Genomic DNA, 15,628 nt, shown 5'->3' with positions numbered 1-15,628 from the left:
TGTTTGTATCCTTGTGTCTCTGTGTTTTTTTTACACTTTTTTTTTACACCTGTTCCTCTCTGTGTCTTTGTGTCTTCATGTTTGTATCTTTGTGTCTCTGTGTTTTTTTTTTTACACTTTTTAACACCTGTTTTTCTGGGTTTTTTTTACACTTTTCTACACCTGTTTTTCTCTGTTTCTGTGTCTTTGTGTCTCTGTTTGTATCTTTGTGTCTCTGTGTTTGTATCTTTGTGTCTCTGTGTCTTTTTATAAACACTTTTTTACACCTGTTTGTCTCTGTGTCTTCATGTTTGTATCTTTGTGTCTCTGTGTTTTTTTTACACTTTTTTTACACCTGTTTCTCTCTGTGTTTCTGTGTCTTTGTGTCTCTGTTTGTATCTTTGTGTCTCTGTGTTTGTATCTTTGTGTCTCTGTGTCTTTTTTTTAAACACTTTTTTACACCTGTTCCTCTCTGTGTCTTTGTGTGTTCATGTTTGTATCTTTGTGTCTCTGTGTTTTTTTACACTTTTTTTACACCTGTGTCTCAGATTTTTTTTTACACTTTTTTTACACGTTTCTCTCTGTGTTTATTTTTTACACTTTTTTACACCTGTTTCTCTCTTTGTTTCTTTGTCACTGTTTCTCTCTGTTTGTGTCTTTGTATCTTTGTCTTTTTTTTACACCTGTTCCTCTCTGTGTCTTCATGTTTGTATCTTTGTGTCTCTGTGGTTTTTTTTACACTTTTTTACACCTGTTTCTCTCTGTGTTTCTGTGTCTTTGTGTCTTTGTGTCTCTGTGTTTGTATCTTTGTGTCTCTGTGTCTTTTTTTGACACTTTTTTACACCTGTTCCTCTCTGTGTCTTTGTGTCTTCATGTTTGTATCTTTGTGTCTCTGTGTTTTTTTAACACTTTTTTTACACCTGTTTCTGTGTCTTTGTGTCTCTCTGTTTGTGTCTTTGTATCTTTGTCTTTTTTACACCTGTTCCTCTCTGTGTCTTTGTGTCTCCATCTTTGTGTTTCTGACTTTGTGTCTCCATCTTTGTGTCTTTGTATCTTTGTCTCTCTGTCTTTTTTTACACTCTTTTTTACCACTGTTCCTCTCTGTGTCTTTGTATCTCTGTGTTTTTTTTACACTTTTTTACACCTGTTTCTCAGATTTTCTTTTTTACACTTTTCTACACCCGTTTCTCTCTGTTTCTGTGTCTTTGTGTCTCTGTTTGTATCTTTGTGTCTCTGTGTTTGTATCTTTGTGTCTCTGTGTTTTTTTAACACTTTTTTAAACCTGTTCCTCTCTGTGTCTTTGTGTCTTCATGTTTGTATCTTTGTGTCTCTGTGTTTTTTTAACACTTTTTTTACACCTGTTCCTCTCTGTGTTTCTGTCTTTTTGTCTCTCTGTTTGTGTCTTTGTATCTTTGTCTTTTTTTACACCTGTTCCTCTCTGTGTCTTCATGTTTGTATCTTTGTGTCTCTGTGTTTTTTTTTTACACTTTTTAACACCTGTTTCTCTGTTTTTTTTGACACTTTTCTACACCTGTTTCTCTCTGTTTCTGTGTCTTTGTGTCTCTGTTTGTATCTTTGTGTCTCTGTGTTTGTATCTTTGTGTCTCTGTGTCTTTTTTTTAACACTTTTTTACACCTGTTCCTCTCTGTGTCTTTGTGTCTTCATGTTTGTATCTTTGTGCCTCTGTGTTTTATTTACACTTTTGTTACACGTTTCTATCTGTGTTTTTCTTTACACTTTTTTACACCTGTTTCTTTCTGTGTTTCTGTGTCTTTGTGTCCCTCTGTTTGTGTCTTTGTATCTTTGTCTTTTTTTACACCTGTTCCTCTCTGTGTCTTCATGTTTGTATCTTTGTGTCTCTGTTTTTTTTTACACTTTTTAACACCTGTTTCTCTCTGTGTTTCTGTGTCTTTGTGTCTCTGTTTGTATCTTTGTGTCTCTGTGTTTGTATCTTTGTGTCTCTGTGTCTTTTTTTAACACTTTTTTACACCTGTTCCTCTCTGTGTCTTTGTGTCTTCATGTTTGTATCTTTGTGTCTCTGTGTTTTTTTACACTTTTTTTTACACCTGTTCCTCTCTGTGTCTTTGTGTCTTCATGTTTGTATCTTTGTGTCTCTGTGTTTTTTTAAAAACACTTTTTAACACCTGTTTCTCTGTGGGTTTTTTTACACTTTTTTACACCTGTTTCTCTCGGTGTTTCTGTGTCTTTGTGTCTCTGTGTCTCTGTGTCTTTTTACACCCGTTCCCTTCTGTGTTTCTGTGTTTCTGTGTCTTTGTGTCTCTGTGTCTATTTACACTTTTTTACACCTGTTCCTCTCTGTGTCTTTGTGTCCTCATGGTTGTGTCTTTGTATCTTTGTGTCTTTTTTTACAGCTGTGTCTTTGTGTTTGTATCTTTGTGTCTGTGTTTTTTTTCACACTTTTTAACACCTGTTTCTCTGTGTTTTTTTTTTTTACACTTTTCTACACCCATTTCTCTCTGTTTCTGTGTCTTTGTGTCTCTGTTTGTATCTTTGTGTCTCTGTGTTTGTATCTTTGTGTCTTTTTTTTAACACTTTTTTAAACCTGTTCCTCTCTGTGTCTTTGTGTCTTCATGTTTGTATCTTTGTGTCTCTGTGTTTTTTTAACACTTTTTTTTACACCTGTTCCTCTCTGTGTTTCTGTGTCTTTTTGTCTCTGTTTGTGTCTTTGTATCTTTGTCTTTTTTTACACCTGTTCCTCTCTGTGTTTTCATGATTGTATCTTTGTGTCTCTGTGTTTTTTTTTACACTTTTTAACACCTGTTTCTCTGTTTTTTTTGACACTTTTCTACACCTGTTTCTCTCTGTTTCTGTGTCTTTGTGTCTCTGTTTGTATCTTTGTGTCTCTGTGTTTGTATCTTTGTGTCTCTGTGTCTTTTTTTTAACACTTTTTTACACCTGTTCCTCTCTGTGTCTTTCTGTCTTCATGTTTGTATCTTTGTGCCTCTGTGTTTTTTTTACACTTTTTTTACACGTTTCTATCTGTGTTTTTCTTTACACTTTTTTACACCTGTTTCTTTCTGTGTTTCTGTGTCTTTGTGTCCCTCTGTTTGTGTCTTTGTATCTTTGTCTTTTTTTACACCTGTTCCTCTCTGTGTCTTCATGTTTGTATCTTTGTGTCTCTGTGTTTTTTTTACACTTTTTAACACCTGTTTCTCTCTGTGTTTCTGTGTCTTTGTGTCTCTGTTTGTATCTTTGTGTCTCTGTGTTTGTATCTTTGTGTCTCTGTGTCTTTTTTTTAACACTTTTTTACACCTGTTCCTCTCTGTGTCTTTGTGTCTTCATGTTTGTATCTTTGTGTCTCTGTGTTTTTTTACACTTTTTTTTACACCTGTTCCTCTCTGTGTCTTTGTGTCTTCATGTTTGTATCTTTGTGTCTCTGTGTTTTTTTTAAAACACGTTTTAACACCTGTTTCTCTGTGGTTTTTTTTACACTTTTTTACACCTGTTTCTCTCGGTGTTTCTGTGTCTTTGTGTCTCTGTGTCTCTGTGTCTTTTTACACCCGCTCCTCTCTGTGTTTCTGTGTCTTTGTGTCTCTGTGTCTATTTACACTTTTTTACACCTGTTCCTCTCTGTGTCTTTGTGTCCTCATGGTTGTGTCTTTGTATCTTTGTGTCTTCTTTTACAGCTGTGTCTTTGTGTTTGTATCTTTGTGTCTGTGTTTTTTTTTCACACTTTTTAACACCTGTTTCTGTGGGTTTTTTTTTACACTTTTTTACACCTGTTTCTTTCTGTGTCTTTGTGTCTCTGTGTTTGTATCTTCGTATCTTTGTGTCTTCATGTTTGTATCTTTGTGTCTCTGTGTTTTTTTTACACTTTTTAACACCTGTTTTTCTGTTTTTTTTACACTTTTCTACACCTGTTTTTCTCTGTGTTTCTGTGTCTTTGTGTCTCTGTTTGTATCTTTGTGTCTCTGTGTTTGTATCTTTGTGTCTGTGTCTTTTTTTAAACACTTTTTTACACCTGTTTCTCTCTGTGTCTTCATGTATGTATCTTTGTGTCTCTGTGTCTTTTTTTACACTTTTTTTACACCTGTTTCTCAGATTTTTTTTTACACCTTTCTACACCCGTTTCTCTCTGTGTTTCTGTGTCTTTGTGTCTCTGTTTTTGTATCTTTGTGTCTCTGTGTTTGTATCTTTGTGTCTCTGTGTCTTTTTTTTTAACACTTTTTTACACCTGTTCCTCTCTGTGTCTTTGTGTCTTCATGTTTGTATATTTGTGTCTGTGTTTTTTTTACACTTTTTTTACACGTTTCTCTCTGTGTTTCTGTGTCTTTGTGTCTCTCTGTTTTAGTCTTTGTATCTTTGTCTTTTTTTCACACCTGTTCCTCTTTGTGTCTTTGTGTCTTCATGTTTGTATCTTTGTATCTGTGGTTTTTTATACACTTTTTTACACCTGTTTCTCTCGGTGTTTCTGTGTCTTTGTGTCTCTGTGTCTCTGTGTCTTTTTTTACACCTGTTTCTCAGATTTTTTTTTACACCTTTCTACACCCGTTTCTCTCTGTGTTTCTGTGTCTTTGTGTCTCTGTTTTTGTATCTTTGTGTCTCTGTGTTTGTATCTTTGTGTCTCTGTGTCTTTTTTTTTAACACTTTTTTACACCTGTTCCTCTCTGTGTCTTTGTGTCTTCATGTTTGTATATTTATGTCTGTGTTTTTTTACACTTTTTTACACCTGTTTCTCTCTGTGTTTCTGTGTCTTTGTGTCTCTCTGTTTTAGTCTTTGTATCTTTGTCTTTTTTTCACACCTGTTCCTCTTTGTGTCTTTGTGTCTTCATGTTTGTATCTTTGTATCTGTGGTTTTTTATACACTTTTTTACACCTGTTTCTCTCGGTGTTTCTGTGTCTTTGTGTCTCTGTGTCTCTGTGTCTTTTTACACCCGCTCCTCTCTGTGTTTCTGTGTCTTTGTGTCTCTGTGTCTATTTACACTTTTTTACACCTGTTCCTCTCTGTGTCTTTGTGTCCTCATGGTTGTGTCTTTGTATCTTTGTGTCTTTTCTTACAGCTGTGTCTTTGTGTTTGTATCTTTGTGTCTGTGTTTTTTTTTCACACTTTTTAACACCTGTTTCTCTGTGTTTTTTTTTTTACACCTGTTTCTTTCTGTGTCTTTGTGTCTCTGTGTTTGTATCTTTGTATCTTTGTGTCTTCATGTTTGTATCTTTGTGTCTCTGTGTTTTTTTTACACTTTTTAACACCTGTTTTTCTGTTTTTTTTTACACTTTTCTACACCTGTTTTTCTCTGTGTTTCTGTGTCTTTGTGTCTCTGTTTGTATCTTTGTGTCTCTGTGTTTGTATCTTTGTGTCTCTGTGTCTTTTTTTAAACACTTTTTTACACCTGTTTCTCTCTGTGTCTTCATGTATGTATCTTTGTGTCTCTGTGTCTTTTTTTACACTTTTTTTACACCTGTTTCTCAGATTTTTTTTACACCTTTCTACACCCGTTTCTCTCTGTGTTTCTGTGTCTTTGTGTCTCTGTTTTTGTATCTTTGTGTCTCTGTGTTTGTATCTTTGTGTCTCTGTGTCTTTTTTTTAACACTTTTTTACACCTGTTCCTCTCTGTGTCTTTGTGTCTTCATGTTTGTATATTTGTGTCTGTGTTTTTTTTACACTTTTTTTACACGTTTCTCTCTGTGGTTTTTTTACACTTTTTTACACCTGTTTCTCTCTGTGTTTCTGTGTCTTTGTGTCTCTCTGTTTTAGTCTTTGTATCTTTGTCTTTTTTTCACACCTGTTCCTCTTTGTGTCTTTGTGTCTTCATGTTTGTATCTTTGTATCTGTGGTTTTTTTACACTTTTTTACACCTGTTTCTCTCTGTGTTTGTATCTTTGTATCTTTGTATCTTTGTGTCTCTGTGTTTGTATCTTTGTGTCTCTGTGTCTCCTTTTGACACTTTTTTACACCTGTTCCTCTCTGTGTCTTTGTGTCTTCATGTTTGTATCTTTGTGTCTCTTGTGTTTTTTTTTACACTTTTTTTACACCTGTTTCTCAGATTTTTTTTTACACATTTCTACACCTGTTTCTCTCTGTGTTTCTGTGTCTTTGTGTCTCTGTTTGTATCTTTGTGTCTTTTTTTAACACTTTTTTAAACCTGTTCCTCTCTGTGTCTTTGTGTATTCATGTTTGTATCTTTGTTTCTCTGTGTTTTTTTTACACTTTTTTACACCTGTTTCTCGCTGTGTTTCTGTGTCTTTGTGTCTCTCTGTTTGTGTCTTTGTATCTTTGTCTTTTTTTACACCTGTTCCTCTCTGTGTCTTTGTGTCTTCATGTTTGTATCTTTGTGTCTCTGTGTTTTTTTTTTACACTTTTTAATACCTGTTTCTCGTTTCTTTTTTTACACTTTTCTACACCTGTTTCTCTCTGTGTTTCTGTGTCTTTGTGTCTTTGTGTCTCTGTTTGTATCTTTGTGTCTCTCTGTTTGTATCTTTGTGTCTCTGTGTCTTTTTTTTTACACTTTTCTACACCTGTTTCTCTCTGTGTTTCTGTGTCTTTGTGTCTCTGTTTGTATCTTTGTGTCTCTGTGTCTTTTTTTAACTTTTTTACACCTGTTCCTCTCTGTGTCTTTGTGTCGTCATGTTTGTATCTTTGTGCCTCACACTTTTTTTACCTTTTTCTCAGATTTTGGTTTGTCTGTTTGTGTCTTTGTATCTTTGTCTTTTTTTAACACCTCTCTCTGTGTCTTTGTGTCTTCATGTTTGTATCTTTGTGTCTTTGTGTTTGTATCTTTGTATCTTTGTGTCTCTGTGTTTGTATCTTTGTGTCTCTGTGTTTTTTTTACACTTTTTTACACCTGTTTCTTTGTCTTTGTGTCTCTCTGTTTGTGTCTTTGTATCTTTGTCTTTTTTACACCTGTTTTTCTGTGTGTTTCTGTCTTTATGTCTCTGTTTGTATCTTTGTGTCTCTGTGTTTGTATCTTTGTGTCTCTGTGCCTTTTTTTTAACACTTTTTTACACCTGTTCCTCTCTGTGTCTTTGTGTCTTCATGTTTGTATCTTTGTGTCTCTGTGTTTTTTTACACTTTTCTACACCCGTTTCTCTCTGTGTTTCTGTGTCTTTGTGTCTCTGTTTGTATCTTTGTGTCTCTGTGTCTTTTTTTAACACTTTTTTACACCTGTTCCTCTCTGTGTCTTTGTGTCTTCATGTTTGTATCTTTGTGTCTCTGTGTTTTTTTTACACTTTTTTTACACGTTTCTCTCTGTGTTTCTGTGTCTTTGTGTCTCTCTGTTTGTGTCTTTGTATCTTTGTCTTTTTTTTACACCTGTTCCTCTCTGTGTCTTTGTGTCTTCATGTTAGTGTCTTTGTGTCTCTGTGTTTTTTTTTTACACTTTTTAATACCTGTTTCTCGTTTTTTTTTTTACACTTTTCTACACCTGTTTCTCTCTGTGTTTCTGTGTCTTTGTGTCTCTGTTTGTATCTTTGTGTCTCTGTGTTTGTATCTTTGTGTCTCTGTGTCTTTTTTTTAACACTTTTTTACACCGGTTCCTTTCTGTGTCTTTGTGTCTTCATGTTTGTATCTTTGTGTCTCTGTGTTTTTTTTACACTTTTTTTACACCTGCTTCCCTCTGTGTTTCTGTGTCTGTGTGTCTCTGTGTTTGTATCTTTGTGTCTCTGTCTTTTTTTTTTTACACTTTTTTACACCTGTTCCTCTCTGTGTCTCTTCATCAGAAGCTGCACTGATATTATCTGCTGTGTCCTGTTCTTGGCCGTCATCCTTGGGTACATTGTCGTTGGGATTTTAGGTGAGAACAAACAAACCCGACGACAACAAATCTATAAACCAATGATTTTAGATCTTAATTTCTTCCATACAGAGTTTTGCAAACATGTTCCTGAGGAGTTAATAGTCTCTTCTTAACAGAACATTATGTCAGTTTTGTAAATTATGTTCCCATTTAGAAGCATTGCTTGTGTGTTAAGTCATGTTTTTAATTTGGCACCAGTGTTAACAGATGTTTGTCACATGATTATTATTTTTATTATTATTATCTCTCTCTGTCTGTCTGAGTAACCAAACATCTCATGTTTTCTGTCAGATAATCTCAGTTACACGTCAATCAATCATGCAGACAAATAAATAACCAACAGCAATATGTGTCGTGCATTCGACAATTTTGCTCCAATCGTTGCAGTGCAGTTGGTGCAAAACACATTTGCACATCCGTGTTTCATAATCTGAGAACATGCACAACACATTTGTGCATTTGTAAACCCAAATGTAAACTAATGCATCAGAAGTGGTGCATCTGTGAAATATTTTCTCATTAATAAAATTCTATAGTTTTATTAGATTTTAAATTCTATAATTTCTATAATTTCTTGCACGGCTACAAGTCGTCTCCAAGTGCTTGAATCTGCTTCTACAAGTTTCAGCTGTAGAGTTTCAGCACCTCGCTAGGTGGTATAAGTGGTGCAAAAAAAGCATCTGCTGATTTTTGAGTGACAGCTCGGAGTCGCAGATTTACCAGATTAAATGTGTCAAATATACGAGAAAATAAAGTCGCAGATTTATGAGATTAAAAGTACATTTCCAGTGTGCAAATTGTGTTAAAAGGTGAAAAAAGTATAACAGTGGAGCTCCAGGGGGTGTGTATGTGTATGCTTGTTGTATCCGCTCTGGGGCTCCAGGGAGGCGGGTAGGTGGTGGTTATTATCCCCGCTGTGAAGCTCCAGGGTGTGGGGTAAGGAAATTTGTGAAAATGAAGAAAATAGGAAAGTTACCATAACTAATGTTAAACAATTAATAATTAATCTAAATAGTGTGTTTAATGTGTAAAAAGTTGAAAAAAGTATAAACATGGAGCTCCGTAGGGAGATACTTGTGGTATTTATACTATAATATATTAAGCACATGGACATGCTAATGTACTTTTATATTCTTCCATAGTTTTTTTACGATAAAAATCACTTCCGTCAAACCACTCCCATCGTTTTGGTGTGTAAATAAAGTTTTTAGAAAAAAATCCCATCTGTTAAACCACTATGGTCAGACCAGGGTGTTGGTCTGCGGGGCTGCAGCTGGATGCTCCTCCAGCGAGGCAGCCGGGAACACACAGACTGAACTGATATAGATACGGTTCATATGTATAAAACACATAAACAGCGGGAGAAATGGTGGGCGTGAGTCTATATATTTAATAAAATGGAAATGTACTTTTAATCTCATTAATCTGCAACTTCCATCCATCCATCCATCCATCCATCCATCCGTCTCATTAATCTGCAACTTTATTTTCTCATATATTTGACAAATTTAATCTGGTAAATCTGCGTTTCGGAGCTGTCACTCAAAAATCAGCAGAGAGCTTCCTAAGGCCCGCCCACTCTAAGCCTTGTTTTCTTGGCGTGCACAAGTTACAAATCCTTTTGCACCACTTATACCTTCTAGCGAGGAGCTGAAACTCTACAGCTGAAACTCGTAGAAGCAGATTTGAGCACTTGTATCAATTGACTTGTATCATAGCGATCTATAGAATTTTATTAATGAGAAAATATTTTACAATTTATAATTCACAGATGAACTAATGTGATGCATTAGTTCCCATTTGGGTTTACAAATGCACAAATGTTGTGCATGTTCACAGATTATGAAACACGGATGTGCAAATGTGTTTTGCACCAACTGCACCGCAACGATTGGAGCAAAAGTGTTGAATGCATGACTGTTGGAATTTGTGATGCACAATAGGATTTGTGTACCTGTAACAAGGATTTTTTAACTGTAGCCCCTATTTTGTGTTAACAAGGTATATAAAAAAAATAAGTACAACTTCAAATTCACGGTTACACATTTGTGACTTTAGTGTGCGCATGTGAAATCTGCAGTTAAATGTGCTGGTGACTTTTGCACTAAATATACCTTCATAGAAACAGACCAACTTCACTAGCTAAAATGTGCTCAGATGAGATTTAAATGCTAGTTGACTTGTCAATGATCTTGGTTTAACCAAAATCTGAACTCTTTGACTGCTGCTGTTTTCACAGTCAGAACATGTGTGTTTGATCCTCTTCCATCAGAGCTTGACAGTCACATCTCCATTATTTACACTATTCTCAACAAAAACATCTTCTCATGATTCTCATTTTACATCATTCATATTATATCGATATATAGCATGATATAAATTGAATCAATATCTCTGATATTTTTAGGCTCAAAAAATACTGATATGGAAATACCGATATATGAGGATATAAAGATAATATAAACAGGTTGTTTCTCTGGACTCATGAAAAGTTTTATTTAATATATAATATACTGTTTATGATCTGTATTACATGATCTTAAAATACACATTTTAATTTCAGTTAATTCCTGTTTTATTTCTTTGGCTTTTTCATTTTAAATGAAGGATATTTACGTCTGTTAGAAACAAGGAAATTGACCTATAGATATGGTCAAAGTCTGCAATAACACAAATAATTACGTTATCAAGTGACTTCTCTAGAATGTACAATGATACAAGTGAACATAGGCATCAGATATGCCAGGGACATGTCCCCACCACTATTTAGAATCAACTATTTTGTCCCAACTACTTTTTTTTATTTATCATTTATCATAATGCACCTACTAGAAATACCATAGCGGTCATTTTGAAAGTTCATAATTAATATGGATATATCATTTCAATGATTAAAGTACAAAAATAAATAGATGTGTCATGTGAATATCAATCTCAATCAATCAATCTTTATTTATATAGCCCACAGTTTACAAAACATAGTTTGTCTCACGGGACTTCACAGGGTTGGTAACATCCTCTGTCCTTAGACCTTCGACCAGGGTAAGGAAAAACTACCAGGGAAAAAAAACCCTTGTAAAAGGGAAAAAGGGTAGAAACCTTAGGGAGAACCACAGGTGAGGGATCCACTCCCTGGACGGACAGACGTGCAGTAGATGTTACCCAAAACATACAATACACAATGACAAGAATAAAAAGTGGAAAAAGTCTTTAAATGCCAGGATCATCTGGATCACTGGGTTTATCACAGCCTGTAGTGAAAACTGTTGTGGTCAGAGACTTGAGGATGACGGAGTCTTCTTTCCTGTCCTGACCTCATGTCGTTCACTGGTGTCAGCAGAACTGTAAGAGATTAAAATCAGTTAGAGATGTGCTATATGTAGATTTATGTGCTACATCTCATGGGGGTACATTGGGTAAGTGGTGAGGGATGAAAAATCGAGGACGGGGTAGAGAAAGTGCGGCTCGTGCAAAGTCTGTGTGCTCATTCTAAGTGCATGATGGGAAATTCCCCCAGCAGTCTAAGCCTATGGCAGCATAAGATAGACTATTCTAATCAGGACTACCTGATCTAGCTTCGACTATAGGCTATGTTAAAAAGGTAGGTTTTCAGTCTCACCTTAAAGGCAGAGACCGAGTCAGACTGTCTGACTGAAAGCGGAAGTTGGTTCCACAGGAGAGGAGCCTGGTAGCTAAATGTTCTACCACCGATTCTACTTCTAGTTATTTTAGGAATAACCAGTAGACCTGAGTTCAAGGAGCGCAGCGGTCTATTCGGCTGATATAAAGTGATTAAGTCACAAATGTAAGAAGGTGCCTGATTATTCAGGGCCTTGTATGTAAGTAGAAGTATTTTTTAAAATCGATTCTACTTTTCACTGGGAGCCAGTGAAGAGAAGCCAGGACAGGAGTTATATGGTCACGTCGTCTGGTTCGAGTCAGTATCCGTGCTGCTGCGTTCTGGACCAGTTGAAGGCTTCTCAGGGACTTACTAGGACATCCAGACAGTAAGGAGTTACAGTAATCCAGCCTAGAGGTTATAAAGGCGTGGATCAGTTTCTCAGAGTCTTGTCTTGATATAATATTTCTAATTGTCTTGATGTTGCGAAGGTGGAAGAAGGCTGTTCTACATATATGCTTAATATGTTCATCCAGCGATAAATCCTGGTCAAACAGGACTCCTAGGTTCCTTACTGTAGTGCAAGGGACTGGAGTGTTACTGCCTAGGTTTAGAGCTCCAAGTGCTGCTCTTATATCTTTTGGCCCAAGGACCATGACCTCAGTTTTTTCTGTGTTAAGCATCAGAAAATTACGAGTCATCCACGTCTGTATGTCTATGAGACAATCCTGGAGTTTAATAGATGGGTTTGGGTCGTCCGGTCGTGCAGATACATATAGCTGAGTGTCATCTGCATAACAATGAAAATCTATGTTGTGTTTCCTGATAATGTTGCCTAATGGCAGCATGTACAGGGTAAAAAGAATAGGTCCAAGCACAGAACCCTGAGGAACTCCGTAGTTGACCTTAGTGAGTATGGAGGATTCCTCGTTTACACTAACAAACTGATATATCACATCTAACTAATATGGTTTATTATAGGTGATAGTAAATATGAGGAAGCACCATGTGAATTCTTCCAAGGGAGAAAATATTTTTATTGATGAACAGAAATTGAATCCGCTCTTGAAATTACAGATAAAAGCCTTTTCCACTCGTGATGGTCACATTAAAATGCAGACATTTTATTGTTTTGCCCTGGTTGACAGTATGTGATGCATTGTCACTTTTTAGAACCTGTGTGGTGAACAGCGGCATTTGGGTCTTTAGCTCTCTTCTGACTCTACCAACCAGGCTTGTTTTCTTGGCTTGTGATGGTTTCGCCAACTCAAGCAAAGTAAAATCTCTGTAGCTCATTCCCAGCCTAAAATAGAATTCTATCATTTTAACGTTTCCCTTTCCATAGTGTAGCTGTCGCCCCTCTGCCTCTACCTGAGACCTTATAGAAGGTGCGTTCAATTTGCTTAGCACCGCAAAATAATATTACGTATGCACGCTGTACTTATTTCGTGGCCACAAAATAGTATTTTGTGCGCACATTATAGCTATATTGTGGCCACAATTTAATCTTTTTTGACCATGTCATGTCCGGGGCTCCGTACAATAGCCTTTAAAAGCAGGATTATATGACCATATCCAAAATCTAAAACCATATCCTGATACAAATATATATAAATATCCATATATTGGCCAGTGATGTGATCAAGTGTGGTGTGATGTGATGTAGTGTGATGTGATCGAGTGTGGTGTGATGTGATGAAGTGTGATGTGATCGAGTGTGATGTGATGTGATGAAGTGTGATGTGATGTGATGAAGTGTGATGTGATCGAGTGTGGTGTGATGTGATACAGTGTGATGTGATGAAGTGTGATGTGATCGAGTGTGATGTGATGTGATCGAGTGTGATGTGATGTGATCGAGTGTGGTGTGATGTAATGAAGTGTGATGTGATCGAGTGTGATGTGATGTGATCGAGTGTGATGTGATGAAGTGTGATGTGATCGAGTGTGGTGTGATGTGATAAAGTGTGATGTGATCGAGTGTGGTGTGATGTGATGAAGTGTGATGTGATGTGATGAAGTGTAATGTGATGTGATGTGATGAAGTGTGATGTGATCGAGTGTGGTGTGATGTGATGAAGTGTGATGTGATGTGATGAAGTGTGATGTGATCGAGTGTGGTGTGATGTGATGAAGTGTGATGTGATCGAGTGTGGTGTGATGTGATGAAGTGTGGTGTGATCGAGTGTGGTGTGATGTGTTGAAATGTGGTGTGATGTGATGAAGTGTGATGTGATCGAGTGTGATGTGATATGATGAAGTGTGATGAAGTGTGATGTGATCGAGTGTGATGTGATCGAGTGTGGTGTGATGTGAAGAAGTGTGATGTGATGTGTTGAAGTGTGATGTGATCGAGTGTGGTGTGATGTGATCGAGTGTGATGTGATAAAGTGTGATGTGATCGAGTGTGGTGTGATGTGATAAAGTGTGATGTGATCGAGTGTGGTGTGATGTGATGAAGTGTGATGTGATGTGATGAAGTGTAATGTGATGTGATGTGATGAAGTGTGATGTGATCGAGTGTGGTGTGATGTGATGAAGTGTGATGTGATGTGATGAAGTGTGATGTGATCGAGTGTGGTGTGATGTGATGAAGTGTGATGTGATCGAGTGTGGTGTGATGTGATGAAGTGTGGTGTGATCGAGTGTGGTGTGATGTGTTGAAATGTGGTGTGATGTGATGAAGTGTGATGTGATCGAGTGTGGTGTGATATGATGAAGTGTGATGAAGTGTGATGTGATCGAGTGTGATGTGATCGAGTGTGGTGTGATGTGAAGAAGTGTGATGTGATGTGTTGAAGTGTGATGTGATCGAGTGTGGTGTGATGTGATGAAGTGTGGTTTGATCGAGTGTGGTGTGATGTGATGAAATGTGGTGTGATGTGATGAAATGTGGTGTGATGTGATGAAGTGTGATGTGATCGAGTGTAGTGTGATGTGATCGAGTGTGGTGTGATGTGATCGAGTGTGATGTGATGTGATGAAGTGTGATGTGATCGAGTGTGGTGTGATGTGATGTGATCGAGTGTGGTGTGATGTGATGAAGTGTGATGTGATGTGATGAAGTGTGATGTGATGTGATGAAGTGGGATGTGATGTGATGAAGTGTGATGTGATCGAGTGTGGTGTGATGTGATGAAGTGTGGTGTGATGTGATGAAGTGTGGTGTGATGTAATGAAGTATGATGTGATTGAGTGTAGTGTGATGTGATCGAGTGTGGTGTGATGTGATCGAGTGTGGTGTGATGTGATGAAGTGTGGTGTGATGTGATGAAGTGTGATGTGATGAAGTGTGATGACAGGGTTTATACGGGTGCTTGAAATCCTTGAAAAGTCCTTGATTGTTGAAATGTTTTCCTTTCATAACAAATAGTTGATTAAAGAGATGATGGAATAAAATAAATCAGAGAGTCCATGTGACTATTGCTTGATTATTATAAAATACATAATATCATGTCTTTTATGGTGATAAAAAGTCATGATCCTTGAAAGTGCTTAAATGTGACCTCTGACGAATGTAACACGAATAAAGGTTCCTCCTGTCACGCAGATGTTTTGTGCCCTCTAGTGGTTGGGACACAACAAGTTATTGAAAATGACCAAAGTAACTTAGTATTTATATATAATAACTATATTTTCTCTGGACATCATTCATTTGAAAGAATTTTAAAATGGGGATAAAGTTATGTTATTATGAAATAATAGTCATAGAAAATATCTAAAGGTCATTGAGAACAATGAAAAGCAACTGTATAGAACTGAAGCAAAAAAAGAACAATAGAGAAAACATAAGAATAGGCATGAATTATTGTTGGAGCGGTGATTTGCCATCATATTTTGCATCACTAACTTTATTCTTCTTATCTATGTGTGTGTGTGTGTGTGTGTGTGTGTTCCCTCACAGCGTGGCTCTACGGTGATCCTCGACATGTTCTTTATCCAAGAAACTCAGCTGGGTTTTTCTGTGGCCTTGAACAATATAAGTAATTAAATCTAAACATAGAACATACATACGAGTCATTTAAAGTATAAGACACAAAACATATGTATTAAAGAATGATGTTCTTCTTTCCTCAGAGACAAACCCAATCTGTTTTACTTTGACATTCTCAAATGTGCCACATCAATCAATATCATGGCGTCTGCTCTCAACGGGTTACAATGTCCGACCACACAGGTTTATCATTTTAATCATACTCAAACATTTGTCATTGAATTTTCTATTAATGTTAGTAAATGATGCCTTTGTCCTACATAGGTGTGTGTGGAAAAATGT

At 36.5% G+C, this 15,628-nt stretch overlaps 1 protein-coding gene across 1 annotated transcript in view; it reads left to right on the top strand.

The window, feature by feature from the left end:
• Window positions 1–15,628, top strand: part of slc44a4 (solute carrier family 44 member 4) — a gene marked incomplete at its 5' end in the record, with an annotated part of 55,270 nt that overhangs the window by 12,161 nt on the left and 27,481 nt on the right. The window contains 3 exons of the mRNA XM_083899468.1: window positions 7,657–7,730; window positions 15,257–15,335; window positions 15,430–15,529. Coding sequence (XP_083755594.1) covers window positions 7,657–7,730; window positions 15,257–15,335; window positions 15,430–15,529 — 253 coding nt within the window. The remainder of the gene's footprint in view (window positions 1–7,656; window positions 7,731–15,256; window positions 15,336–15,429; window positions 15,530–15,628) is intronic.

Source organism: Microchirus variegatus (genome assembly GCF_963457635.1).
Source record: "Microchirus variegatus genome assembly, chromosome: 13".
In the NCBI taxonomy this organism is placed as follows: Eukaryota; Metazoa; Chordata; class Actinopteri; order Pleuronectiformes; family Soleidae; genus Microchirus; species Microchirus variegatus.
The sequence above is the reverse complement of the archived record's forward strand: the minus strand, read 5'-3'. Positions and strand labels throughout refer to the sequence as shown.